A 26976-nucleotide genomic window follows, 5' to 3' on the forward strand; every position below is an offset into this window, starting at 1 on the left:
TCGCCTGCATTCAAACTGCGCCCCGGTAAGGCCAAATCAAAACGCGCCAAGCGTCCCCATTATATTCTATGACAGTCGGGCAAGGTGGCATGACGTCACGGATCAAAGTGCACTGGCCTTGTACTATCTATAGGAGGCGTTGACCAAGCGTAGAGTAAGGAAAAATGTAGGAGGGAGCAGACTGCAAGGCTATTGAAGCCAAACCTGTCGGCCGAACACGTAATCGCACGTCAAAGTGCGCGATTGATTTTTGGTGTTCCCGATCTTCGGGCAGAGCCATGGAAAGGCAGCCGAACAAGCGCGCATCGAATAAGAACTACTGACATAGCTATTGGGAACCGAACGTCCCAGCAAATCTCGATTCTTGCTCCGTGATCTCGACAGAGGTCACGTGATGGGCCACTGCTGTGGCTTCACGGAGGGTTCGCTTGCCAAGGCTGTCTACGTGACGTAATACTCCCTCCTACATTTTTCCTTCCTCCATTGTCTCAACGCGCTCGCTTGCTCACGAGGAGTTCATAACTCCAAGGATCGCTCAGCGGCGTTCAAGTGGGCATCAATACTTTCACATTCACTACTCGTCAGAAGTGCTTAGGTGTCCTCAATTTCTTCATGCTTCAGTAAAAAAACGCGCAGCCGATATTACGTGTGAAGTTTCGAAACGATTCTCGGCACAATTCCTCGTCTATATACATGTAATAAGAAGAGTTGCACTTAATTTCTTTCGTACTCCGAAAAGAGACACGCAAAACGGAGAAAGGTGGAGGACGTGCATGGCGTTTCCTGCGAAGCAGGATCTCTCCATGGTATATATAACCTCCCTGGTGCAACAAAGAGAGAGAACATAAATCTGTCGTGGCTGACAACGCTATGGTATGAAATCCAGAATTGTATACGCGCACTGTCTGTGCAAACGGCTGCCCTAAGCGCCTGTAAGGATCCGACGGCGAGACTTTTGGCCAGTGTACACAGTGCATCAATATAGCGGCGCCGTAGCGTTAAAATGCAAAGTCACGCTTGCGCAATTTCCAGGGCTGGGCCGACGTCAGCTTCCACGGCTCCGGCCAGATACCGACGCCCAACATGGACGCCATGGCCGCCGACGGCGTGGTGCTCAACAACTACTACGTCCAGCCAGTGTGCACTCCGTCCAGGGCAGCACTCATGACGGGGCTCTATCCCATACACACCGGTACGTGGTAAGGGAACAGGGCGGATGGAATAATAATAATAATAATAATAATAATAATAATAATAATAATAATAATAATAATAATAATAATAATAATAATAATAATAATAATAATAATAATAATAATAATAATAATAATAATAATAATAATAATAATAATGATAATAATAATAATAATAATAATAATAATCGTTACTATTTATTATTACATTAAATGAAATGGGAGTGTAAGCCTTTCCTTTTTTTGAGGCCCGGAATTCCAAAAGTTCAAGTACACTTTAGTCAGGCAAGATTAATTTATATTAAGGCAGATTATAAGTCAGCCAGTACACAAAGTGACAAGTACACAAGTCAGCCACTTTGTGTACCGGCTGTCTTCAACTACGCAATTAAAACATCCCACCCCCCTCCCCTACAACCCCCGTAGAGTCGTTGATTAAATTCTGTTTTGCATAAGCCATCAGCCTGCAGCGAAATGAATTTCTGCAGCACGTAAAAATTGCTAACTGGAATAGCAATTCAACCCACAGCACATTTAGAGCCCACATTTTTCGAAGCTGGAGCCCAAAGTTTTCTTCAAAAGGTTATGCAATGAGTACTGACGTTCTGCAATTACACAACATGCGATTCTACAATCACAGCATGCGCTGTAGGGGTTGGGGGACGGACTCCGGGATGAAAACCCAAACTTGGGAGTATTTATTCTACATTATTTACAAGGAGGGTGAGACGTCACGTAACCGTCGTACAGTCATTACGGGCCGGCAGCAACTCGGACGCTGCGGCCCGCGGCAAGAAGTACGAGAGAGGTGAATCAGGGAATCAGGGAATCAGGGCATGCCCTGGTCTCTCTGGAAGGCTTCTTATAAACCCTTCGAGCACTGTAAGTCACGTCATGTTTGACCAATAGGAGAGTCCGCTCAGATGACGCCATTTTCAGCCAACGGTAGGCGCCCGTGTCGCGGTGTCACACCTGGCGGCTCTCTGCGGTCTTGCCTCGCCGACTGGCAATGCACTTCTTCTAACGAGGAGAAGGAGAGGGGGCGCTCATGCTCCATTGTACAAGGGCCCACCTGCTCCCGGTGGCTCGGCTCCTCAGCGGTAGCAATTGTCTTCTTCAAAGGCGATGAAGAGGTACGCCTGGGCCTTCCCGGCACGTCTGGCAGTCACGGCGCATTACCGCCGTCTTGGTTTGGCGCCCACTTCACTTCCAACAATGCCGTGCTATCCCCTCGCTTTCTGGAAGAGTCAAGCAGAGAATAGCTACCGCGGCTTACAAACTTGTTGGCTCGTCCGCTCCTCTGGAATGTGCTGCGATTCGATGTGGTCCGGGGGAACTTGAAGCAGGCGCAGGAAACAGCTCCATATCTAACAGCTCGTCCTCGCCCCGGTTGTTCTGAATGGCCGGTGAACTCAATTCGCTGGCCATGAGGAACGCTGATAGAAGCTGCAGGGTACTGGGGTCGAGCCTCGTTTGACGAACTTCGGGATCCTAGGCCCTGGAGAACAAACGTCAAACAAACCAAACAACACAGCGCTGCACCACGCGCAAGCGCAGGCTCTTCACCCCTGACTCGCCAGGCTATTACTGAGTCAAAATCAACCCTGATCTTTTAGTTCCCCAATTTTGACAAAACAGTTGTAACCACCCTTCCAAACAGCCATCCATTTCTCCTCGAATGCCGACAAGACCAGAGTACTATTGTTGTTGCAAAACAAAAGGGTCGTTGACGATGCAAAGAACAAATGAAAACAGCCGAACATAACTTAAGTGGCCTAACTACACGAACAGCATGTTTCCAATCTATCGCAGTGGCGTACTTATCGCACGTAATGGTGCCACTGAACAATCTGGTCAACATCACAAGTACGTAATCACAAGCGCACTAGCCTTGTGGTCAATAAACAGAACGCGTACATGCGTTGTAGGCAAACTTTTCACTTACGCTTACTCACGTTTCTTTCCTGAAAGTCCTACAGGACACGTGACGTAAACGAACAATTAAACTTGCGGGACTTACACACTCCGCAGAACTCTTAAAATAATGCGTCTTCTAATAACTAGTTCCAGGCACGCTCACTAAAGAAGTCAGAATACGGCTGCCCTCCACACACACTAGCAACCCAGTCCTAAATCTGCTTCCTTCCGTCCACACAGGACACGCGCTAATGGAACTACGAACGCTTCTCCGTGCAAATCATGCACTCACTGAAAACTACGCGCTTAACCTTAGAAAATTCAAAACACTTAAAAATAAAGAAGGTTAAATAACACACACGGGCGTTACGATAGGCCTCTTAACAATAACCTTGACCCTCAGGTTACTCACACACGCAAAAAAAAAAGCCTATCTACTTATTAATGAGCATCTCGCGAGACTACATGTTTACACAAACGCGTCTTTCAAACCTCGGAGCTTTCTCAAACCAAAACATAAACAAAGCTCATACCTTACACCTTGAAAGAAATCCTAGTCTCAAATCGCGAAAACTTTCCGATGCTCAAAAATAAAAAACAAAACAACATACTTTACTTCTACGGAAGCTCTTGGCCTCCCTTTCCAAACGCTTACGTCTGACTCATACTTTGAGTCGAACCCGGGGTGGTCGAAGTTTCAAAGCTACTCTGGCTGCCGAGGAACAACAAAAGGGCTGACTAACTATCAGCTCCCCCAAGACGTTACGGTCTCCTGCCAATTTGCGTCCTCGCGCCCCGCTTTCAACACAAACTCGATTGAGCGCGTCGCTACTCCCCACCGTGTCTCGTCCTGCCACCTTGCGTTTCTTCGAACTGCACGCTGAGCTTTGAAAAGAACTACGGAACGACGAGGAGTTTAACAGCCTCGTGCCCTTTGTCCGCGTCCGTGCAGAACATTCTTCGCGGTCCCCTTTGACCGGTGGCTCGACCATTCTGGATGCGTCAACATCGTCCTTGACGACCGCACCTTTTTCCTCGCGCACTGCCCTTTTGGGTTTCTGGCCATCTTTGGCGGCGCTACATAAGTTAATGTCTTTCGGTCTTTACCGCGCTTCTTTTTACGGCGCTTTCTCTTTGCACTCGCTTTCATGTCGCCTCGTGCTGGCCGGTACACATTTCGTCGGACCGGATCGGTCTCTTACCCGCACAGTCTGAGTGATTTATATTTAAATCTACTCTCACTTTGCCTCGACTGGCGGACAGCCCAACCGACTCTGGCACAATGCAGCAGGCTTTACTCGAGTAAGACAACTCGCACTCTTGCGAACTGCCCTCTACTACATTGCCCAGCTCACGCTGTGCATCGGCACACAGCCCGTCGGTATCGATCGCTGTCTCACGCGCACAGTCCGAATGATTAACAACTGAATCATCCCTATCTAGGCTATCTAGACTGGCGGAGAGCCGCACCGATCCCTGAACAATGCAGTTGTTCTCTCGTGAGCTACGGAGCTCGCCACCCCGAGAGCTACTCTCAACTGCATCGCTCAGTTCGCACTTCACTTCTGCACGCAGATCTGACCTGACATGGGTGCTCGCGTCTGTCGGGTCAGCAGTACCCTTTTCTTCGCTAGCAACCTCGCTAACATTACCAGCGACGCACACGCGCGGTAACTGTGCCAATTTGTTCGCAGCTGGCCTAGCTGTCTCCACAGTCATCTGTTGGCACAGCACCTCGTCGCTCTCCTTGCGGTTTTTAACGGCCTCTGTTGCCACTAAGGCATCGTTAGCAGCTAGCCTTTTCCCTTTACTTATGAATCTGCAGCTAATCTCACAGGCACTACTCTTCTCGTCGGCTTCTGGCGAAAATCCGCTCGATGCTGCCTCATTCTTTCGCTCTGTACTACGTACAGAATTCTCAGACAGCCGTTGTCTCTGTGCCAATAACTGATCACAATACTGTATCTCTTTGATCAGTGCTGCCTTCTCTCTCTCATACTTTTGCTCACGCTCAAGCTTACGTTCCTGATACTCACGTTTGCGTTCATTCTCACGTTCGTGACGCTCATACCTAAGAGTAAGTTCTTGAAGCTCATGCTTCCGTTCATTCTCGCGTTCTTCACGCATACGCTCACTCCCAAGTTCACGACGCTCTCGCAAACGTACACGACGCTCGCGCTCCCGTGGCTCCTGTATCACCTCCCAAGCAAGCTCAATGCTTTTGTCATCATTGTCACTATCGTTAATCGCCTTTATGATAGCTGGCGTTTCCATCCGTTCGTCCGCCTCAACTCCCAAATCGTCGCACACCAACAACAAGTCCAACCTGGTCAACCTTCTAAGATCCATGGCAGCTGCCCCGACAGGTGGTTAAAACTGTTTTCCTTAATTAATTTGTGCAAACATACAATGCATCAAACTCCCGATTCCCAGAACTGTCAAAATGAACACACAACATTTGAGTCTGGCGAATCATAAGGAAAAAACCACGCGCTCACTTACGGTTGCAGCACCCTGCCATCCGGTTCATTCGTCCGCTGTTCCCGGTTCCTCCGGACTCCCTGGGTCGAAGGCTCACTCCTTCTTCGCTAATCCCAGTTTCTTCGGACCTCTTTCGACGAAGGCTCTCTCTTCTTAGCTCTTCCCGGTTCCTTATGATCTCTCTTGACGAAGGTTGATCCGTAGCGCTGCCACCAGCTGATGCATTCGGAGGCGATCCTACCGCTGCCAACCAGATGTAGGGGTTGGGGGACGGACTCCGGGATGAAAACCCAAACTTGGGAGTATTTATTCTACATTATTTACAAGGAGGGTGAGACGTCACGTAACCGTCGTACAGTCATTACGGGCCGGCAGCAACTCGGACGCTGCGGCCCGCGGCAAGAAGTACGAGAGAGGTGAATCAGGGAATCAGGGCATGCCCTGGTCTCTCTGGAAGGCTTCTTATAAACCCTTCGAGCACTGTAAGTCACGTCATGTTTGACCAATAGGAGAGTCCGCTCAGATGACGCCATTTTCAGCCAACGGTAGGCGCCCGTGTCGCGGTGTCACACCTGGCGGCTCTCTGCGGTCTTGCCTCGCCGACTGGCAATGCACTTCTTCTAACGAGGAGAAGGAGAGGGGGCGCTCATGCTCCATTGTACAAGGGCCCACCTGCTCCCGGTGGCTCGGCTCCTCAGCGGTAGCAATTGTCTTCTTCAAAGGCGATGAAGAGGTACGCCTGGGCCTTCCCGGCACGTCTGGCAGTCACGGCGCATTACCGCAGTCTTGGTTTGGCGCCCACTTCACTTCCAACAATGCCGTGCTATCCCCTCGCTTTCTGGAAGAGTCAAGCAGAGAATAGCTACCGCGGCTCACAAACTTGTTGGCTCGTCCGCTCCTCTGGAATGTGCTGCGATTCGATGTGGTCCGGGGGAACTTGAAGCAGGCGCAGGAAACAGCTCCATATCTAACAGCGCCCTAAAGTACAAGGTTCATTATTCAAGTTTCGTTAATGCAAAGCCGTGTTGGAGTTTAATGTGATAATCGTGACGTCCGCCACTGCTAAAAAAGCTTGGATCGAAAAGTTATCCTTTTGTTCCTGAAGGGACCAACGGAAAAGGGGGGGGGGGGCGTCAAGAGAAAAAGGACGTTACTCCTCTCTCTTTCTTTTTCTTTTTTTTTACGTTTTTTTTTTACGGTCGACCTCGAGCTCATCGTGGCTCTCCCGGTTATAAGTCGGGCTTCTGCTTGCATATTATTTTATTTGTCGTTTTTATTATCTAGAGGGTAAATTCAAGAAAATTACTCATCACCGCTATCCTCACCAACGTAGAAGATGTCGCGTACTTGGACCTCCGTGCAGGGATGCAGAGCTTGGTGATACAAGTGGGCGAAGCTTGGGGCCTGCCGCTCGGGTTCAAGCTGATGCCGCAGCACTTCAAGGACCTCGGCTACGCCACTCACATGGTCGGCAAGGTGAGGGAGAGCTGCGCCGCTGCCACCGGAAGCACTGTCTGCAGTCGGTGACAAGCTAAGAATGAAGCGGCAACTGTAATGTAACCGCAATATTTACCGGGAAACGCTGGCGGCGAATGATATATGCACGAAGGCGACCTTTGTGGTTCTTTTTTGATGGTGCGCAAAGAATCGAGAGGGCCGCGCCGCCCCTACCAATGGCATCTTCGGCTAGCCGTTTCTGAGCGCTCTGGAGCGCTCTCGCGAGCGGCGTCGTCTTCGGATATATATATATATATATATATATATATATATATATATATATATATATATATATATATATATATATATATATATATATATATATATATATAGTTGAAAGAGGGTGCACGCCCTGCGTTTGGCTGGTTCTTCTCTATTGCTCTCCTCCATCTTGGAGCGCTCTGAGGTGCTCCGAGCCCTGTCGTCGGAGCAGGCGTCGAGACTGCAGCGTTTCCCGCAACGTCATCACAACACAGCGTCGCTGCTGTTGGCGATGGCGTCCACCGTATAACCTATACTCCGTTTCATACATCAGCCGCAACGCTGTGGAGGCTAGGGACATACTTTTTTGCAATGGCTGCGTTCGCACTTAGAAACATTTCGGTGTTTTTGACGTATTTTTGCGAAAATGTTCTTTATACATAAGGTCAGTTCTGAATGAAAGTAAAAGCAGGCAAACCGTACGCTTATTTGGCTGCTAACACGTTGTTTTATATCAATTTTCTTTCCGTTGTTTTTTATTTGCATCCCGTCGCGGGAGCCTCCCGTGCATCCTCGCGCGAGCAAACGCCGCTGGCGCACAGCGAAGCATATAGCTGGAACGCGCGGAGTGATGAAATTTGGATACCTAACTACTTGCGTAACTTCCACAGCGTCGCACCTGATAAATGAAACGGAGTATAGGCAGCCTCTGCAACCGCATGCTCGCGACGCTCATCCCATCAGCGCGCGTTCGCCGGTCTTCCCGGCAGCGCCGGAAGCTTCGGATGGGCGAAACGTCGGACGTTGGCAGTAGTCACGTGGTTTCGCATCTGCCATTTCCTCCTCCGAGAGCGAGTCACACACGTTTGGCTTGAGCGATTGTCTTCTACCTCCGGGTTCCGGGAACGCCGGATCTGCCCGACTCTGCTTCGGGGTACGGAGGCGACCAGTCGAAGATACGAATATGTAAGACAGATCTCAAGCGGCAGCTGGAAACCGCTATCGCGTCAAAAGCGGTTTCCGTTTGAGTTTCCGCGTAACAGAACTATCTTTTCTCGTATATTCAAATTACAATCCGACGCTATCATGTGCGTATAGCTTGTGTGTATGTCGTACTTAACGATTTGTCTTCGTATTTGATCTTGAGAAATTCAATTAGTTCAGTAATTTCCTTGCGCCACATGGAGGGCCTGAGTGGTTAGAAAACCTTTTTTTTTTTTCCGAGACGACGTCCAAACATATAGTGCAACGCTGCACACTGGACGCGGGACGTCGGATTTTCTGCGACACGGGGCCTTTCACGCTATCGCATTAAAATAGCAACCTAGTAAAGGTACCTCCCCCCCCCCCCAAAAAAAAAATATATATATATATATAAAGAATCTAGGAATGAAAAAAACAAGAAAACACTAATCAAGCCCTAGATGAATAACAAAAAGGTTAGCTGAATAACGCCTCCTTTATAACGGTGAGACTGCGTGACTGCGATGAGACAGTGAATTTGGCGTCCAGTGCTTCTAAGTCATTCTCGCTACAACGCCATCAGCACCACGCATACTTGCCGGCGATTTTAATGCACATCACCTGACATAAAGAAAGTTGCTCTAGTTTTCCGTGATGTGGAATAGTGATTTGGTTTTGAAGGGTTAAAGATACACATAAGGATACATAAGCACCACTTAGTTGTCGAAAAAGAGAACCCTCACCCTGCTGCCAGCGTTTAGGCAAAGGGGTTTGTTTTTCTCGTCACTCCAGGCTGAGGCAATAGCCGAGTTCGGTCATTATTGATCACTTCAAGGTCCCCATTTTTCTGCGACACCTTTGTCTTATAGGCACCATTCGTTGTTTAAAAGAACACTATAGGTATGTATGTAAAGCTGTTAAATTAAGATATATTGTTAAAGTCTACGGAATTACTTACAGATCGTTTACAGTTCACGCCGATTCACAGTGCCAGGAAGCGACGTTTAAAAACGAAAGGCCTGTGGCGGCGCCATCTTGAAGTTCCCGCACTCGCCGTAACATACGTCACATATTTTGCAGCGTCTGAGCGAAGCTAGTTAACTGTTTGTTAGTAAAAAAAATACTGTAAGTATAGGCCATAAATAAACACAGCTTTTGTAGGATTTGCCTGTTCAAAAGGCAGCGATTATGCGAAAATATATCGCGAATGAAACGTCGCGTCACCGTGACGTCACGAGCTCCGAGAATTTGAACACGGAATCTGAAAGCAGTGACTCGGGGCTTCGTTTTCTCCATGGACAAAGGCGATACGATCTCGTCGACGAGACTCGATTATTTGGGGGAGTGAAGTAATCTGTACTCGAGCATTTCTCCTCAGTGTTACTTCAAATGAACATAGACGTGTTCATGCTTAATATGCAGCGCTGTCAGGTACGACGTGACAGGGCAGCCCGGGTTCCATATCTTCACATTGTCTGTATAGTGATTTGGGAGATAAACCTCAGTGTAATAAATCCTTCAATGACCGGTGCACTGAGTCTACCTCATCCGGCGTGTGTTTGAATTCATGGACACAAGACAGGATGCAATCATTATTCGAGCCAATGCTGTCTAATCCCTCTAGAGTGCATGAGTGACAGCAAAGTTTATCTGCATGTCTGTATAGCTAAGGTGCTTACAGGTCAGGCAGACACGTGTAATGGCGTGCGTCCGCTCGTCTCGCAATTGCAGTGGCACCTGGGCTACCACGAAGACGAGTACACACCCACGTACAGAGGCTTCGACACCTTCTACGGCTACTACAACGGCGAAGAGGATTACTACAACCACACCCTCAGAGAAGTAGGCTTACAAAAAACACTCCCTTTCTGCATTCCATGTCATTATACTGACGCGAGTCAATCCGCGGAAAGCAACCGCAAAGTCGTATGCTTGTTCACGCTTCTCAACCCATTAAACGGTGGTCAAGAGGGGTCGTAAGCTCGCGCATATAGGTAAAACTGCAATAGAAATGGCGTTGGGAAAAACAGGGAGCACAAGGTGATTGCCTCAGAATTGTGTCGTCTAAGCACGATATAGGTCGATCTGCCAGAAATATTTAGTACAGAGATACCGTTAGCTTACACCGTAAGTTACTACGCCTGCAATGTGCCCGCGCGCTGTCTAGTCCATCTGGAGAACGTGCAAACAGCACATAACAGTGACACTTTGGGCGTACACTGTTAAATAATTTACAGTCAAAGCGAAAAAAAAAAAGGCTGCAAATTATTTGATAGTGCGCTGCCCATATAAACGTGAGATGCACTTTATTGCATCCACATGGGAATCGCACACACCTGCACATACTGTACTAGCTGTCCGAGATCTGTCTTTACGTACAGACTAACTTTTTTTAGTTGCCGCTTGTCTTAGTCTATTTTTTCTCCTGACGATACAGCAGTCAGTCAGAGATGTGCGTTGAGCACGCGACTTCAGTAACGTGCAAAGTAAAAGGGCGAGCACCTCTTCACCAAATAATTCCATAATGAAAAGACTTCTGCGCACCGTTGCGTCTTCTGAAGGAAACCAGGAGCGGGCTTTCATTGAGAGAAGTCGAACCGAGGTATATATAGGCACGAGCGCGCAAGTTCTTTTTTCGTGAAGGGTCAGCGTATACTTAGCTATTGTTTGCCAGCGTTTCCTTTCTTGCGCGAAGGTGGGCGGATGACTATGCAGTTGTTTGTTTCCTTCAATTACGCGTGGACTCGATAATGAGAAAAACATCAACGCGCTCGAGAGCTCTCGTGCTTGCCTTCTCTTGTTGCGTCTCCTGTCTTTCAGCGTTCGCGTTCTGCCAAAATAAACTGGCGCGGCCCTCCGGGCAGAGCGTAAATACCCCCGCCACGAATGCTTCGATTTTTGGCCAGCCTCCAGGCTCCCGGATTACGTGCGGGGGGCTGCCCCCGAGCCGAAGCTCAATGAAAAATGCGAGTTTGAAATACTTACAACAGAAGAAATAGGAAAGACTATAACTGTACCCTCCTCTATATCCACGCTACCAGAGTAGACGTCGGCTTGAATATACATCTACAGCGATTTGGAATCTGGGCGTCGTTCGAGATCTCTTGCGTCACAGCGCTAAACAGCAAAGTGTTTCCCAATTTGTGACGTACGCACTGCTGACGATCGTGGTCTGAAAAAAAAAAAAACAAATATGGTGCGCGAGACGCCTGGCGAGCCCTTTGAGACGACGTGTCTAAGAATTTGTCGACTGTGTGAACCAATAAACACGACGTCGACCGTGAATCGAGCTTGAGGCTTTGACCTAAAATGGCATCAAGTTCAGCGAGCATCGCAAACAACCACAGTAGAATGCGCTGTACAGAAACTGCGACACAGCTCAAGCAGCTGAAACTATATGTGATTTTGCTGTTCGTAAAGTGATGTGGCCGCTTTTATCTGTACCTGCTTTTGCGCAAGTCAGAAAACACCGGCTGATCAATCTTATTCTTGACTTTCCCACTGTATATGTCCATCATGTAGAGCATTGTGCATGCCTTCAAACGTAAAACCGCATCAGTTATTGTCGACGACAATAGAACTCGGCTTCCCATTTGGTCCCGATGCGGGGAAACGTTATACTGTGCACCTCAACCCAACAACACGCTATTCGTCCCACGCCGTTTCATGCGGACAGAAATCACGAAATAATTCGGCTTCCCGTCATAGACGCCGTGAAAACTCGTTGTCGTGCATCTTCTGACAGGGCGAGCACTTTGGTTTGGACTTCTGGGAAGGCGTCAGCAGTGCAACCAACGAGAGCGGTCACTATTCCACGACGCTGTTCACCGACAAGGCGGTTGATCTGATCAAGAGCCACAACGCATCCGAGGTGAGGCTATTGCATAGATTCACAGTGGTGTAAAATAAATGCAGCAACCACCGTCATCAACTCTTCGATTCTCCTAGCTGTTACAGAGAAAAAAAAATTACCGACGATTACGTTACTTCCTAATGCGAAATTTGAGCGCAGCAAATAATCTGTTTCACCTTTTCGATAGATTGAGGCAAAGAAATCGAGCAACACATGTATGCGCTATCACAGAATTTTTTTTTTATTTTTCACACGTATTCCTTTAACAAAGACTCCATTAACAGTTCTTGACAGTCATGAAGGAAGCTTTGTGGTCGGAGAAATAGACTGATATATGTTCGACTTGGTACACCAATGCTTGATTCTCAAAGACGAGATCTATACAAGTGCCTCGCGAGGTTGTCACAGCCGTGGGACGCGTTACGAGCGAGAGGAACGGGATGTTCTCCCGCATAAGTGTTAGGAAATTGCTGTTTGTCTTTATGTCAACATTAAAGTCCCCCACTACTAACATCGGTGTGGATCGATGGACGGTTAATGCGAGTTGCAGGAAGTGCACGACGTCTTTCGTGAGTGCGGTAGCGGACTCACGAAAGCGGTATCAGTCAGTCGCTGCTAGCGCTGGGGGGATGAAAGGGGGGCGGAGCTGGTTATGAGGCCGACGACAACGCGAAACCCAGGAACGGACGCCAAAGAGCCATTTGTGTAGCCAGCCCTCCTCCACAGTCTCTCCTCCTCCCTTCCATCATCCTCCCTCGCCCGGAGAGCCGACAGCGCGCATGCGCGGCGGCGGAGCAGCGGCGCATGCGCGGCGGCGGAGCGCGGCGGCGGAGGCGAGCTGGTTACGAGGCCGACGCCGACGACGACGACGCCGACGACGACGCGAAACCCAGGAACGGACGCCAAAGAGCTGCGCTCTAAAAGCGAAGATCCCACGTACTCATGGGAATCGATGTTATGCGAAGCATTTTGCAGGTATACCTGTCTGTCCCTAATTGTTCGGCTTTTCGCAAAACCGTACCAAGTATAACCAACGTGGTTGTGGAAATTGAATAGCTGTGCGCGTGCGCGCGCGCGCGCGCGCGCGCGTGTGTGTGTGTGTGTGTGTGTGTGTGTGTGTGTGTGTGTGTGTGTGTGTGTGTGTGTGTGTGTGTGTGTGTGTGTGTGTGTGTGTGTGTGTGTGTGTGTGTGTGTGTGTGTGTGTGTGTGTGTGTGTGTGTGTGCTGCTTGGAAAACACGACAGAACAAGAAAGGAGGGAAGAAAATACCGTATTGCACCTAAACTTCAGTCACTGAAAAGCATTCGCGTAACATACAAGATAACATAGCAGCACACATTAATTGAAACGCAAACAAATTTAGAAAAAAAATAGAAGAAAACACAACGTGTGCGGGACATTGACTCAATTGTTTTAGGCACAGTGCCCAGTGTCTTCAGAACGCATCGTTCTCAGATCAGAGCACCAATAGTGACAAGCTGTGCAGCGACTAAACACATTGCACTGTCAATGAATCGCCAATGACTGAGTCCCTAGCGCTTCTTTTTTTTTCTTCCTCTCTCGTTCGCGCCTACATTTATTCTTACACACTTTCCGGACTATATGTGGAAGCTTTAAAGCCAGCTTCTTTCATGTTCTTTGATTTGTCGATCCTGTGCCTTCGGCGCTGGGGGAGTCACACACTCCCACTCAATGGTCGTGCAGCCCTTCTTTCTGTACCTGAGCCACCAGGCGCCGCACGGAGGCGTTGAAGTCCCGCTGGCGGCGCCCAAGGAGAACATCGACAAGTTCGCGTACATCGGAGAGGAGAACCGCACCGTGTACGCTGGTAAGGCCTCCGGACGCACATAATGCGCAAGCCTTTGCAAGGGATGTAGCACAGGCACAAAGAAACAGCACACGGAGGGGCACGCAAACAAGGGGCAGCTACACACAGAACCAGAGGCAGTCAAATTGACAAACAGCTATATAGGAATTTTCCGTTTCGGTGTGCCCACGATGTGGAATTTTTTACACCCTTAAGAATAGGGGTGGTAGCCATGGGACAAACGACAACACCCTTAATGGCGTAGAAAGCGTCAAAGCAACCTGGGTGCTTGGTTTGACTCATGGCGAACACTCTCACTCTTAAAGGTGTACATGATTTTTGTTTAGCGTTTGGCTTTAGTCAGCACTGTTGCGTAGCATTGGTCTTGCGCACAGCCTGCAGCATCACTGGCCGAAAGTGCAGCACACGGTGCAGCTGGCCATACAGCCGACGCAAGTAATACGTGATTGGCTTTGGTATAACGTATCAAAATATTGCAAAAAGCTGCACCCCGTCTTGAGTGCAAGAGTATGAGCTAAAAACATTTGAAACACCTTTACGCTTTTTCCACAAGAGTGTTGAAAGGTGCACTTACAAGCTTGTACTCGCGTAATGGCTTCTTCGTGCTAGAGCCGTAGCAAAGGAGACAAATTGAGTATGTTACGAAATAGCACTGTTTCAATCTGTGAAGTTAACAGTGGTGCACGTCCTACTTTTCAGCAAACGTTAATGTTAATGAAGACAAACCTATTTTACAAACGCGAGTAATTAGCTTTTAACACGAAAGTGTTTTATGCCGAGATACACCATCAACTTCCTGTAACCTGATGTGACGTCGGCTCAAACGCTTAAAATATGCTCTCTCTCTCTCTCTCTCTCTCTCGACAAGGATGGTGCCGCCATGTAAGAGCGGTGAAGCGAAGCGCTGCACCATGACACCGACGATAGCCGACAGTATACGCGCTTCGGTATAGTCTCAGCGCAGCGGGGGCTCCAACGCGGTGTAGCCTGGTGTAGCCGGTGTAGGCCATCTGCTGAGGTGACGACGCAGTTTCCGCACGTGGTTCGTCTTTCGCGTCCCATTAGCCCGTGACGCCTCCTCGCCTACAGAGTGCAGCTTCAACAGGCATCAGCAGTCCTTACACGCCGCCCATACCGCTTCGCTTGCGATAGCATCAAGTAAGAAAATTGCTGCGCTAAGCGGCGCAGAAAAGCAACGACGTCGACGGGCGACTCTCGCTTTGGTCCGGCGAGAGACGCGCCAGCGTGAAGCAGAACGGTTTCGCGCTTTCGCGGCGCCCGCTGCGAACTGTGCCGCTCGCATTCCCGAAGCTGAGCGCATCGCGACCCGACTGGCTACCGAATGCACTACGGAGCAACAGGACGCTGCTCGCCAATAGGACGCCGCGCGCCACGCAAACTTACAAACACCGTCGGCGACTCGCAAATCGTGCGCTTTTCGCTGCAGCGGACCGTCAGTTCACGAAGTAAACATGCGACGGCTTCTGTGAAGACATAGGTTTCGCTTTCGTGTTCTACCGATTCCTATGAAAGCGGGATCAACCATATAGATATAGATACATAATGTAAAGAGGTCTCCGGCTACTTGTAACACCCTTTGAAAGAGTTTATATGTACTATAGATTCAAAAAAGCTCTTCCGTTTGGTCACCTAAGGACGTACTTGTAGTATGTGCTGCAACACTGCCTTTCGATTGTTTCAAAAAGCGAAGCATCGATGTTTGTCAGAGCTTTGGCGCCACGAAGCTTCTTTAAAGGATGGAAAGCATATGTTTAACAGGACTATAGTATATGCACCGCTGTGCACCGCAGATGGTGGTCTGCATGGCCCCGGCAATGCGTCCAGACCTACCTTGCACACATCGGCAAGTAACGCCGCTCAATGACGTCGTATAAGATTTGCACAGAGCTGTTTCTATTCCTCATTATTCGACAATCAATCTGATATTTCGGTCACTGCAAGAACTTAATTTTGGCGCATTGAATATCCTGCTTCTCGCCTGCCCGCAGCCATGGTGGACGCGCTGGACGAGTCCGTGGGCGCCGTGGTCGAGGCCCTGCAGGCGGCGAGCATGCTGGACAACTCGGTGCTGGTGTTCAGCAGCGACAACGGCGGCGCCCCCTGGGGGACGCACGCCAGCCGCGGCTGCAACTGGCCCCTGCGCGGCGCCAAGGGCAGCCTGTGGGAGGGCGCCTCGCGGGCCGCCGCCTTCCTCTGGTCGCCGCTGCTCGCCGCCCGCGGACGGGTGTCGCAGCAGCTGATGCACGTCGCCGACTGGCTGCCCACGCTCTACGCGGCCGCCGGTCAGAGCCCAGTTTCGCTATACGTCTCGTTCCCTACGTGGCATGCTTTTCGAGCGCACATGCCGTCGCTCTCTGTGTGGGGCGTTTCGGCGAACACTTTCGAAAATCTTTAAAAGCCGCCTGTGGCAGATATCACAGTCCTAGTTCACGAGCTGGTCTACTCGAAGCGGCGGACATTACTTGCACAAAAAATTGAGATAATAAAAATTGACTAATTGTGTTGTTAACTAATTACATTATGGCCCATATTGCAATTTACAAATTCTACATAGCCGTGGAGTTCGCAAGGCGGATCCACGTGGAACGAATTATCAGGTCGACACCAGTTTCGAGATACAAATTCCCGTAGTTTGCGGAGAAATGCGTTGGCGTTTCAGTTACTTGTGCGCTTCAGTGCATAAAACGACGTTTTGTTAACAAATGAACTAAATTGCAATAAGGGTCACGATATAATTGGTTAAAAGGTTAATTAGCGAATGTTTATTAATTAGTCGATTTTGGATTTCAATTTTTTGTGCAAGTTTAGTGTCCGCCGCTTCGAGTAGATCGGCTCATAAACTAGAATTGAGCCATCTGCCACAGGCAACCTTTCAAAATTTTTGAAAGTGTTCGCTGAAACACCCTGTATATAGAAAAGCTTCCTGCCGGGATAAACACCATAATTGGCGTCAGTGCGTTTTAGCGCCGCAAAAGAGGAAAAGTGACGGAAGGGAGAGTGAACAAGCGCTGCTACCATGCATGTATAAATATGTATAGTATAAACTCCCGTTGCTTGTAGCGCTTTTCAGTTTTCATCTTTTGTGACGCTAATAAATGCGAAATTAAGTCAATATATTGCCACTCTTCTGGTTCCGTGCATTAATTGTTTCGTCGTGGGCCAGCATAAGACAACTAGGAAAATGTTTGTAATCTCTCACGAAAGACGTGCAATTATTGAAAAAAGAAAAAAAAAAGAAATCGAACAGCTTGCCTTGTGGTAGATATAGGTATGTATATAACGAGAATGCGTAGCCCCCCTTATGTAATAATTGAAGCAGTGGCTTATCATATAGATTTTCCATGAGCACAGTCAGTTCGATCCCTGTTGGTTGGAAGCTCATAGAATTTTCTCTCGTGTAGCTGTCGTTCATCCACTATAGGCCATGAATTTCCATTGTTGATGCTAGAGCAGAGCACGTCGACATGCCCACGGGGTCTTCAGGTGTTGGAACCCAGGCCCAATTGTGGCGCAAGCTAATTGTAAAGGCCGCGCGGGCCAAAGTTTCCCGAGAGGCTTCTTTCACCAAACAAAACTGACGGAGAAGGGATTGGACACACGTACGGTGCGTTTGATCCGACGGAGGAGGGATTGCTGTGTCAAAAAGATATAAGGCAGAGGGATCATGACCTGCGGTTATTGTGACCAACGATACGCATGTGTGTTTCTTCAGGCCTTGAAGGTATACTGGTGGTGGTGTTGGATGGTTTTTTTTCTTTTTTGTGTGTGCACTGTGGACCACGACACGTATTCACAAAAATTCGCTTACGCATATTGTTTCCTCACTGCCCGGCTTTTGTCTACCTCAGGATGTCAGCGTGCTTATGACACGATTACTGTGTCGTGGACGGCCAATCGCGGTCGGCACTTACGTAAGACAAGTTTCCTAAACACTGGCACAGTGGTCGTCAACATCGCAACGATAAGAGTTTTCTTTCTCTTTTATTTCTTCTTTCCGTAATTTGCGGGGTGGGGAGAGCAGGAATAAGATTACGTTTCCCGAAGCAGCCGCCGCCTGCCATGGTTTCGATAAGTGTCCTGCTGTAAGATTGCATCATCCACAGAACCTAACAATCATACTCTGAAGGATGGTATTAAGCACAAGAACGTACTAATGTATATCACGTTATCACATTCCGTTATGGTCACGTTATTACGTTCCACTTCTGCATAACATTGCGCATGTGACAGCGTGTTGCCCTTGAGGACCTATATTAGCCTATTATCAGGGAGTACGATGACCACTAATGCGCAATCCGAAAGTAGAAATCCCGCACTATCTAGTTTGTACTGCCGCGCTATGCTCACATCTGAACCAGCTAGTGCTCACGACCTATAGTCGGATACAACTTTAGAAAAAAGGGGGCGTTTACTCCTCCGAGGCGGGTGCACACAAGCATCCACCAATGGGCGCGCACTCTGGACCGACGTCATGCGCCGGACGGCCGGTGACTTCGCCGCTTCGGTCATCTGGGCGGGGCCTCCCCTTTTTTCTAAAGTTGTATCCGACTATAGTTTCGAAATCGTTATGTGACTCGGCGCAGTCACATAAACTGCACGCCCGCACAGGCGGCGACCCGACCAGCCTGGATCATCTGGACGGCTTCGACATGTGGCGCCACCTGTCGGAGGACATCCCGTCTCCACGCAGCGACATATTGTACAACATCGACCCCGTGAGCAACACGGCTGCGCTGCGACACGGCGACCACAAGCTCGTGTTGGGAACGGCTTCCGGTGGCAGGTATGCGCACGAGAGACTACAAAACGGACACGTCCGTCTGTTAATACAAAAGCATCGTAACCATGCGCCGTGAAGGTGCCGCGACTGATTTTGCGAGCGTCCGAATACTTACCGCACGCAGACCTCTCCCACGCGCTGCCCGTGCACCAGCGCGCCAATTGGTTCCGTCGCGCGCGAAGCTGTGAGTAACACTGCATTCGAACAATAAATCAGGCTAGAAGACTACTAGATCTCTTCGCTTGGCAGGCAAAAATAAAAAATACGGAAATCGCGAAGCGGTTAGTTAAATGCTGTACAACGCGCGTTTTGCAGCATAGCGGCTATACGTGCCATGCTCGACAAGACGTAATACGTATGGCAATGCGCATAGACCCGCCGCGACGACATGCATATATACGTGATCCATGCGACCGCGGATTACACTGTCTCCAAGATCGGCCCACTATTATGGCATCTCCGGAATCGGCTCAGTTTACTACTGCACTATTTCCACAATCGGTCCGTTTTTCTCGGCGATAAAGCGACCGAACAGAAGCCTCGAGGAAGAAGGCGTAGAAATCTTCGTTTAAGAAAGAAAAAAAAGGAATTATGCCCTTGAAGGTGTATATCTGTTGATGTGAGAATATTTTGGTGTCCTCTGTGTTTTACTTGCGTAATTTCCTGGAGAACAGAGTCGGTCAACGGCACACCTACCTGTATATGTAGGCAGTCTTGGTGGGGCTACATACTGTCAGAGTTGTCGGACGATCTCGCCGCTGCCACCAGTTGAAGGGATTGCAGGCCCTAGGGAGGAACTTGGGAGGAACTAGGCGTACAGGATTTATTTACAGTATTCACATTTTGAACAAGAGATACATTCTACAGTCTAGCGTGGCTCCCAAATGGAGCACGCAAGACGAGCATACAGCACACAGCTTACGAGCACGATGACGAGTACATTGACGAGCACGCAGCTCACGAGCACACACTAGCAGCGACAAACAGCTGCTTATAAACACTCCGTGTTCCTTAGATCCCTAGGTGAGGGAAACATTCGACCAGTCAGCGTAGAGAGTCCTCGTGGCCGGCCCGCCTTTGAGGGAAGGGGGTAGGGGGTTTACACACACACATTCCTCACAGGTTTCACTGCCCCCTCCGAGGTGAGACGGGCTTCGCAGAACTCGGGGCTTACATCTTGAGCGGCGCGTTGGTTCCCTGAGCTGACCCCCGCAGCGTGGCCGCCGGTTGTCCATTGTCATGCGTCCTGTAGTCGCCACGAGTGTCAGCAGACTGACGAATCCTGGGGCCCACGTACCGCAAAGCACCCTTTTGTTAGGGAAGCTCTTCTCGCTGCAGAGAGACCATGTCAGCGGTGGCGGGTTCAGTAACAATAGTTGGTCCGCCGATCGCGTTTAGTCACGACGGTGCCGAGGGGGTGTTGAAGCGGCACCGCAGCAATTGTGATAGGCTTCCATGTTTCTCTTCGGGGAAGCTCGCAACGCTCGCAGCTGCAGCTGGCTGAGAAAGCTTGCATGTTGCCACCTCGGCAGGCCATTCCTAACAATACATACAAGCTGATTCGTATATATACGAGTGTTGTCGTGCGTGTGAGCCATTTTCTAAGACAGCAGCAACTCCAGCAGCCACGGTCAGCAATGTCCGGGAGGGCTTGCAAACAAATCTGCGCTTTAGAAAGGTGTGTAGGCTGTTTGCGGAAGAAGGAAAGAACAACGTTCCCGTCCATCGCGACATCCACGGCGCGAGTGCTCACCGCAGCTGAGGATTTCGTGGTATATACGCACGTATTTGGCTCCTTTGTGTGCAGGAATGGGTATGGAAAAGGAGCTCTAGTTGCCTATCGAATGCAGTGCATCGCGGCTATACTGATTCGTCAGAAATTGCTATTGTATATATATATATATTACCTTACGAGAGGCTGGTACGGGAATTCAAAGGTGGCCTCGCCACCCCTCTCTCACTTGTGTCATTTTCTAACACGTCATGCCTCTCCTGCGGATAAGGTACTCACTTCCAGAAGTGCAGTTTAGCACTCTCACCCAAGCCCCTCTTTATAAAGGCACCTCACGAAGGTGCCTAAAGATATGGCCGAGGAGAAAGCGAAATGGGCCAAAGAGAGTGCGGTGTTTGGGACGTCAGCCCCTTAGACGATAAGGGAGCTGCCCTTAGCGAAAAGAATGGTTTTGTTATGGTCTTTAACGTATTATAGATCAATTCACAAACAAACAAAACGACTAACAAAGTCCTGTGGAGCAATCGTTTAAACAAAGTCCCTGCAAATGGTGAGGGGAAAAGACTACAAACTGTGTTAGTACCCTATCTACATGCGGGACGTTTACTTCCGCCTGTGTATGGTCTCGATTCTCAATTAACTTGCGTTGTTTCATAACTACACTCTTGATACACGTTTTATCTCTTTCTTTCTGTTCCTCGCGTAATTTCTTTTGTTCCTCGCGTAACAAGACATGCGCCATGTTTCTCCCCCCCCCCCAAAAAAAAAGAAAGAAAGAAAAGAGAGCAAAGAGAGCAAGGGCCTTTGCTGCGTTCAGACGTCGCGGGAAGATGTCGATCTTTAAAAGAGCCTATCATCGGACGAAAAAAAAAATATTACGGAAGTTGTCTTTACACTCAAGTACGGGCGACGTCTTCGTGCAGATACGACGAACGCTCTCCGATTCCGGGTAGTCCGAGGCCCGACGAAGACCTGGACGAACTGGCGTCGCGCTCCAAGGCCGCCGGTGCCCTGCGCCTGCTCTACAACAACGCCAGCCGCACCGGAGCGACCACCGCCCAGTGGCGCCAGGAGGCTTCATTACAGTGCGACGACACGAGCGAATCTTCTAACTTCGTGAGCGGCGCGCCGCCTTACCTGTTCGACTTGAGCAAGGACCCTTGCGAACTGCACAACCTCGCAGATACCGAGGCTGAGGTAAGCACACAGAACAGGCGAACTCGTTGTCATTGCAAGAGATGAATGGTTTCGATCTCCTGTGACGTGGTCAGTCGTTATCATTTCGTAATGTTTCTAGAGTCGAAGGAAGAAGAACCTTACCCGCCGTGGTTGCTCAGTGGCTTTGGTGTTGGGCCGCTGAGCACGAGGTCGCGGGATCGAATCCCGGCCACGGCGGCCGCATTTCGATGGAGGCGAAAACGCCCGTGTATTTAGATTTAGGTACACGTTAAAGAACCCTAGGTGGTCAAAATTTCCGGAGTCCTCCACTATGGGGTGCCTCATAATCAGAAAGTGGTTTTGGCACGTAAAGCTCATAATTTAATTTAATTTAAGAAGAACCTTCGCTTGTAAGTTGTTGGTGTATACAACGGTGCGCATGACTCTAACAAAGATAAAGCTACCGATTCACCTTGTCTTGGTCCTTCAGTGTGGCTTGGCCAGTGACCGCAACATTACCAAATCTAAAGCAACTGGCGATGCATAAGCGTATATCTTTTGAACTTGCGACAAAGAGCCCGCCGATTTTATTTACGCGATTGTCAATAAACCGAATCTCAAGCAAGCGAATGCCGCGAATAGTCGATCTGTTTCGAGAGCGTAGGCAGGTCCAAGGTTGCCACGTATTGCATATACTTGCAGGTCGCAGAGCACGGTACCACTGCACGTTGCATCGAGTAACGTTCCTCTTTCGCCATCGTCTCATAATCATGGTTGCCTGATTATGTCATTGCAGCCGTTCAGAAGATCATTGATCATGCAGAAGATCAATGATCATACAGTATCATTGGTAGCTTTCCTTGTATGACAGGGTTGCCAACCATCCCGAATTTAGCGGGACAGTCCCGACTCTTTTCTAAGTGTCAAGTCCCAACATGACCCAATCGGGACGTTCAAATGTCGTGACTTTAGCTTTCCTTTTTCTTATCAATAGCCATCAATAAACCATACTTCCTTTTGATAATGGCCTACAACTTGGTTGCACCTTCTTCTTCTTTGTCTTCGGCTGCATAAAGACGGTGTCGTTCTTGTCTGTTGTATAGACCGTGAACTCCACACTACCTCTATCTGTAGGTGGCAGCCGCGTGGCAGCCAGGCATCTGCTGCACCTTTTCAAATATAAATCGCGACATAGTAGCACTAAAAAAAAAGAAAGAAATGTGTGCAGCTTTGTAGCGCGTACAGACTGGCGGTTCCTGGCAATTAGAGGATCGGTCTTCACCAGCCGCTTCCCCCGCTCCCGCTCAACCCTTTCTTTCCGAATTTGTCCCCTTGAGAGTTGGCAACCCTACTTGTATACCGTAGTATATGTTACACAAGGGGAGACCAGCTTATGTGGGTCAGACTCGTAGATCGCGTTCAAAGCAGCCAGCGATGCCTAGTCCGTTCTTTTTTAAATGCCGCAAGAATTAAGGGCTCAGAGGGATGCCCTCGATGCGCGCAGGCTGGCGGCCGAGGCGTTTTTCTCACGGCTTCTTTTTTTCTCCTCTACGCAGCTGCTGGCGTCGATGAAGCGAAAGCTGGAAGAGTACGAAGCAACGGCCATGTCGCCGAGGCTGAGACAGGTCGACCCGAACGCCTTCCCCGAATCGCACAGCGGAGTGTGGGCTCCCTGGCAGTAACGGCGCTGTCTATAACGGCGCAGACGTCTACCCTATACGTTCTTATCTAGGGCGGTTGTGCCGCCTTCTCTGTCCCGAGGAGTACAGTCACTTCGGCAGTGTTTACATGCACTTGAAACACCGGTGATCTTACCTCAGGATCCGCCGACGCGGTTCCTCCAGCTAATTCATTCATTTCACGTCGGTGTCGCCAACCTTTAATCATTCAACAATTTGCATCTCCGGAGAAGTCAGAGTCGCGGTGGTTGTCAACATTCACGCTTTCATTGCAATCAATCACTGATCGATCAACCAGTCAATCGATTTCGGAGGCAGAATATAATAAATACGCTGTATCACAGAGAACGTCACATATGGCATTGGTCTCAAATCCAGGCCCTTCATACCACGCCTTACGAGCTTACATTGATGTGTTTCTGCGTTATGTTGCTACAGATCGGTACCCAATGCGTAAAGCTGTGACTGTAACAGTTCCTTCGCAGCATTACATATATTCAGCGGCTGACTTAACGCAATCGGAAAAGACAACGCATTTTTCTGGGTGTATGCCTGCTTGCCTGCCACTCTGTCAGCTACAGTTCGGCAAGAACATGACTGTAACTAGCAAATTTACAACAACAACAACGACGACGACGACGAAAAAATAATAAAGTAATCGCAAACCAAATCGAAAGGTTATACGCATTCGTATAGGACATGGCTATATAACATGCCGGGGTGCTCCCAACGCGTACGCGGTCGTAATGTAGAACACACGAAAGCGACTGTACTCCCTCCGTCTGTGTGCGTGCTCGTCGCCAGTCGTCGAAAGATTAACTATAGTATTACCTTCCTGTGTGAAATCCTTGCTGCTATCGCAGCCCGTATGCCTTTAGTCCAGTGTACGATTGCATCAGGTGGTGGATCTGCTTTCTTGAGCATTAAACGCATACATTTTCCTCTACCGTGCGACTCGTGTGGAATTTACAATTGTGCAGCAGTCCTCGTTACACGCCGCACAGAAGACTTGCGCCAGGAGCAGAAGCAACACTTCGGCACCAAGAAACGAGGTTCTGTATTTAAATATATATTTGTATATTCTTAGATCTAGAAGCATGAGAATGTATATAGGCTACGCCACAGCCGGCTATCCCAAAATCCCAAGTTCGTTACTGAAGAAAAAAAGAAAGGAAGACAAAGAAGAAAATATTTAAAATAAGCACTATACACACAATAACAGAATTAAGCTCACAAAGATTATTTCGTCTACGGGCACCAGCACCGAAAGCACAGTCAAGTAGCTATATAGGACGGTCGCTTATTATTACACGGGAGTGAAGGATTCCACACAAATGTCTTCATATATACACACAAGGACAACACCACCGCGAGATCAGATCGTTGAAAAATAACCACAGTGTAGAATACAAAACAGTAGTGCCACTTATAGGCACTCTATACAGTTACTTTCTAAAAAAAAAACGCGAATGTCACTTACAGCTCACCTAAATGCTCATCAGGGCATGACTGCAGTCCAATCACTTGGCTCACAGTGAGAGGACGTCTGTCAAGGGTATTTGAGCAGTCTCGCAGGCCAACCCGCTGTTGGTCATATTAAATACATTCTATGATCACATGCTCCACTGAGCGTCGGAGTTGTCACAGTAACTACAATGCGTGGACGTTCGCCTTTTGATGCGACGCAAGAAGCGAGGCGTGTAGGTTACGTCTAAGCGTAAACAACGGAGGAACGTGATGAACGTACGGTCAATTTTTTGCTTCGGTGAAAACCGCAAGAACGGGTCAAATAATGGCACTCACGGAGCAGCCAAGTGTAAACAACAACAACAAGTAGTTGGGCATTATGACGCGAAACCGTATGTTTGTACTGCGGATCTGACGCTGATTTATTTCCCCAGCACGTGATGTAATGTCCCCCGTAATCCAGCAATGTCTGATCGCGATTCGACTATTATCGTTTCAATCGTCTCGGAAGCCTTTATTGCGCACGACTTTTTGTGCAGGCCTCTTCCAGGCGCGAGAAGTGATTCTAGTAGTACTAGCAGCTTCGCTGCAAAGCGGACAGCCCTGCCACACAATGCACTACATCCAAAAAGTGCTCATTCTGTTTTCCTACTTTCTTTTGTATCAGCTTCACCACAGTTTATGTAACTATGCGGCGGTGCATACTTTACAGAAAAAATACGTACACAGCGATAGGCGAATGTGCCGGACGGCGCACTCGGACGACAAGTGTCTGAAACCACTAGACAATAGTAGTTCGACTCGCGATACCACAGCCTTGACTCAAATTGATGTACAGTGCGAGAAAAGATTAGAATTTCTTTGAAGGATGACGCTTACGCAAGCTGACATGTTTCTGGAAAAAAAAAAAGAAAGGTTTTGCAGTGAGTGGCACTTTATGCAGTCTTATCAGTTCTTATTTTCTTTATGGTGGGAAAATGGATACGCGCACAATACTGGGCGCACATTGAAAGAAGAAAACGAAATCCTCAGCAGGCAAGGCTTTGAATCTGCAGATGTTCATCCATGTGAGAGAGAAGCGTTCTGCCGTGATGTCAATCCCGATTTTATTGTGTTTTTTTTTATTTGTGAACTAAGTCCTGCAGCGCGAAAAGCGTCGCATAACTTTGTAGAGTTAACTACGATATAGCCTTCGAAATCTCCGGCGCGGAGCCGTTCCCCATACCAGATCTCGGAAGCCGATGTACGCTGTTATAGATCGCGCGGCGCTCGCTAGAAGTCAACGTGATGCCATAGATCATAGAGTTACTGTATATGCTTGGCAGTTACTTGGAGTTACTGTATATAGTAACTGTAATAGATCACGCAGGGATCCTTCATACGCTCGCACATACCCTGTTTGAGCGTGCGTGCCTACGAAGGCTCACTGTTAGATCACACGGACGATTAGGTCGAAAGTCGCTGGAACCACACCTCGCCGTCGTCGCCAAAATTTTAGTGATGTTTTTTTTAGAAATTGTTGTGTCCAGTTAACGGATCACGATAAAAGACCAAGAGATTACAATTATGGGGCACAAACTTATCCAATGCGTGGGGCAATAAATCCGAGAAGCAGATGGCTATTCGCCGAGATCTGGGGTGAGTTATACTTTATTCCACAAGCGCTGTGGCCGTCGAAACCGCAACGGAAAGACGAAAACGTAAGTCAAGCGGTGCTTTCGTTTCGACGAGAAATCCTGTATTAGCCGTCGCTCAAGTCTTCATTCAAAACGCGTGGCAGAGAGTTCCCTTGGCACTTTACCGACGCCTCAGTTCCCATGCGCGTTTCCATCGCTCCATCGGTCGTCCGTGCCAAGAGAAATGAAGTCCGCAGTACTGTAGCGCGCACAGGAGATGCTATATATACGGTCCCGAGGTAACAATACGTTTCAACGGCGTCAAGGAAAGGGTGCACGAGGACTAATTGACGCACACGACGCGCTCACTCTCGAAGCCACCGCGGAGGAGTCCGACGTGACCTTCAGCTGGCAAAGTATCGGATGGCCGCCGTGATGACGAGACTGACCAGCAGCAAGGTGCCGGTGAAGGCGATGCGGATGACGAGCCGAGGCGAGCGCTCTTCGACGACGGCGACCGGGCGACGACGCGCCGTCGGTTTGCGCGTCCACAGCGGAAGTAGCGACGTGCTGTTCATGTCCGCCACGATG

The 26976-nt window shown here is 49.0% G+C and overlaps 1 protein-coding gene across 1 annotated transcript in view; it reads left to right on the top strand.

Annotated features, from left to right (window-relative positions):
• The window catches only part of LOC135918777 (arylsulfatase B-like), a 29167-nt gene extending 4919 nt beyond the window's left edge, over nt 1-24248 (top strand). The window contains exons 3-11 of the mRNA XM_065452474.1: nt 1033-1192; nt 6955-7067; nt 9984-10094; nt 11998-12123; nt 13809-13932; nt 15942-16235; nt 18562-18736; nt 21389-21662; nt 23180-24248. Of these exons, the coding sequence (XP_065308546.1) occupies nt 1033-1192; nt 6955-7067; nt 9984-10094; nt 11998-12123; nt 13809-13932; nt 15942-16235; nt 18562-18736; nt 21389-21662; nt 23180-23305 (1503 nt within the window). The 3' untranslated portion in view covers nt 23306-24248. The remainder of the gene's footprint in view (nt 1-1032; nt 1193-6954; nt 7068-9983; nt 10095-11997; nt 12124-13808; nt 13933-15941; nt 16236-18561; nt 18737-21388; nt 21663-23179) is intronic.
• The last annotated feature ends 2728 nt before the right edge of the window (nt 24249-26976 follow it).

Source organism: Dermacentor albipictus, chromosome 1 (genome assembly GCF_038994185.2).
Source record: "Dermacentor albipictus isolate Rhodes 1998 colony chromosome 1, USDA_Dalb.pri_finalv2, whole genome shotgun sequence".
NCBI lineage: Eukaryota > Metazoa > Arthropoda > Arachnida > Ixodida > Ixodidae > Dermacentor > Dermacentor albipictus.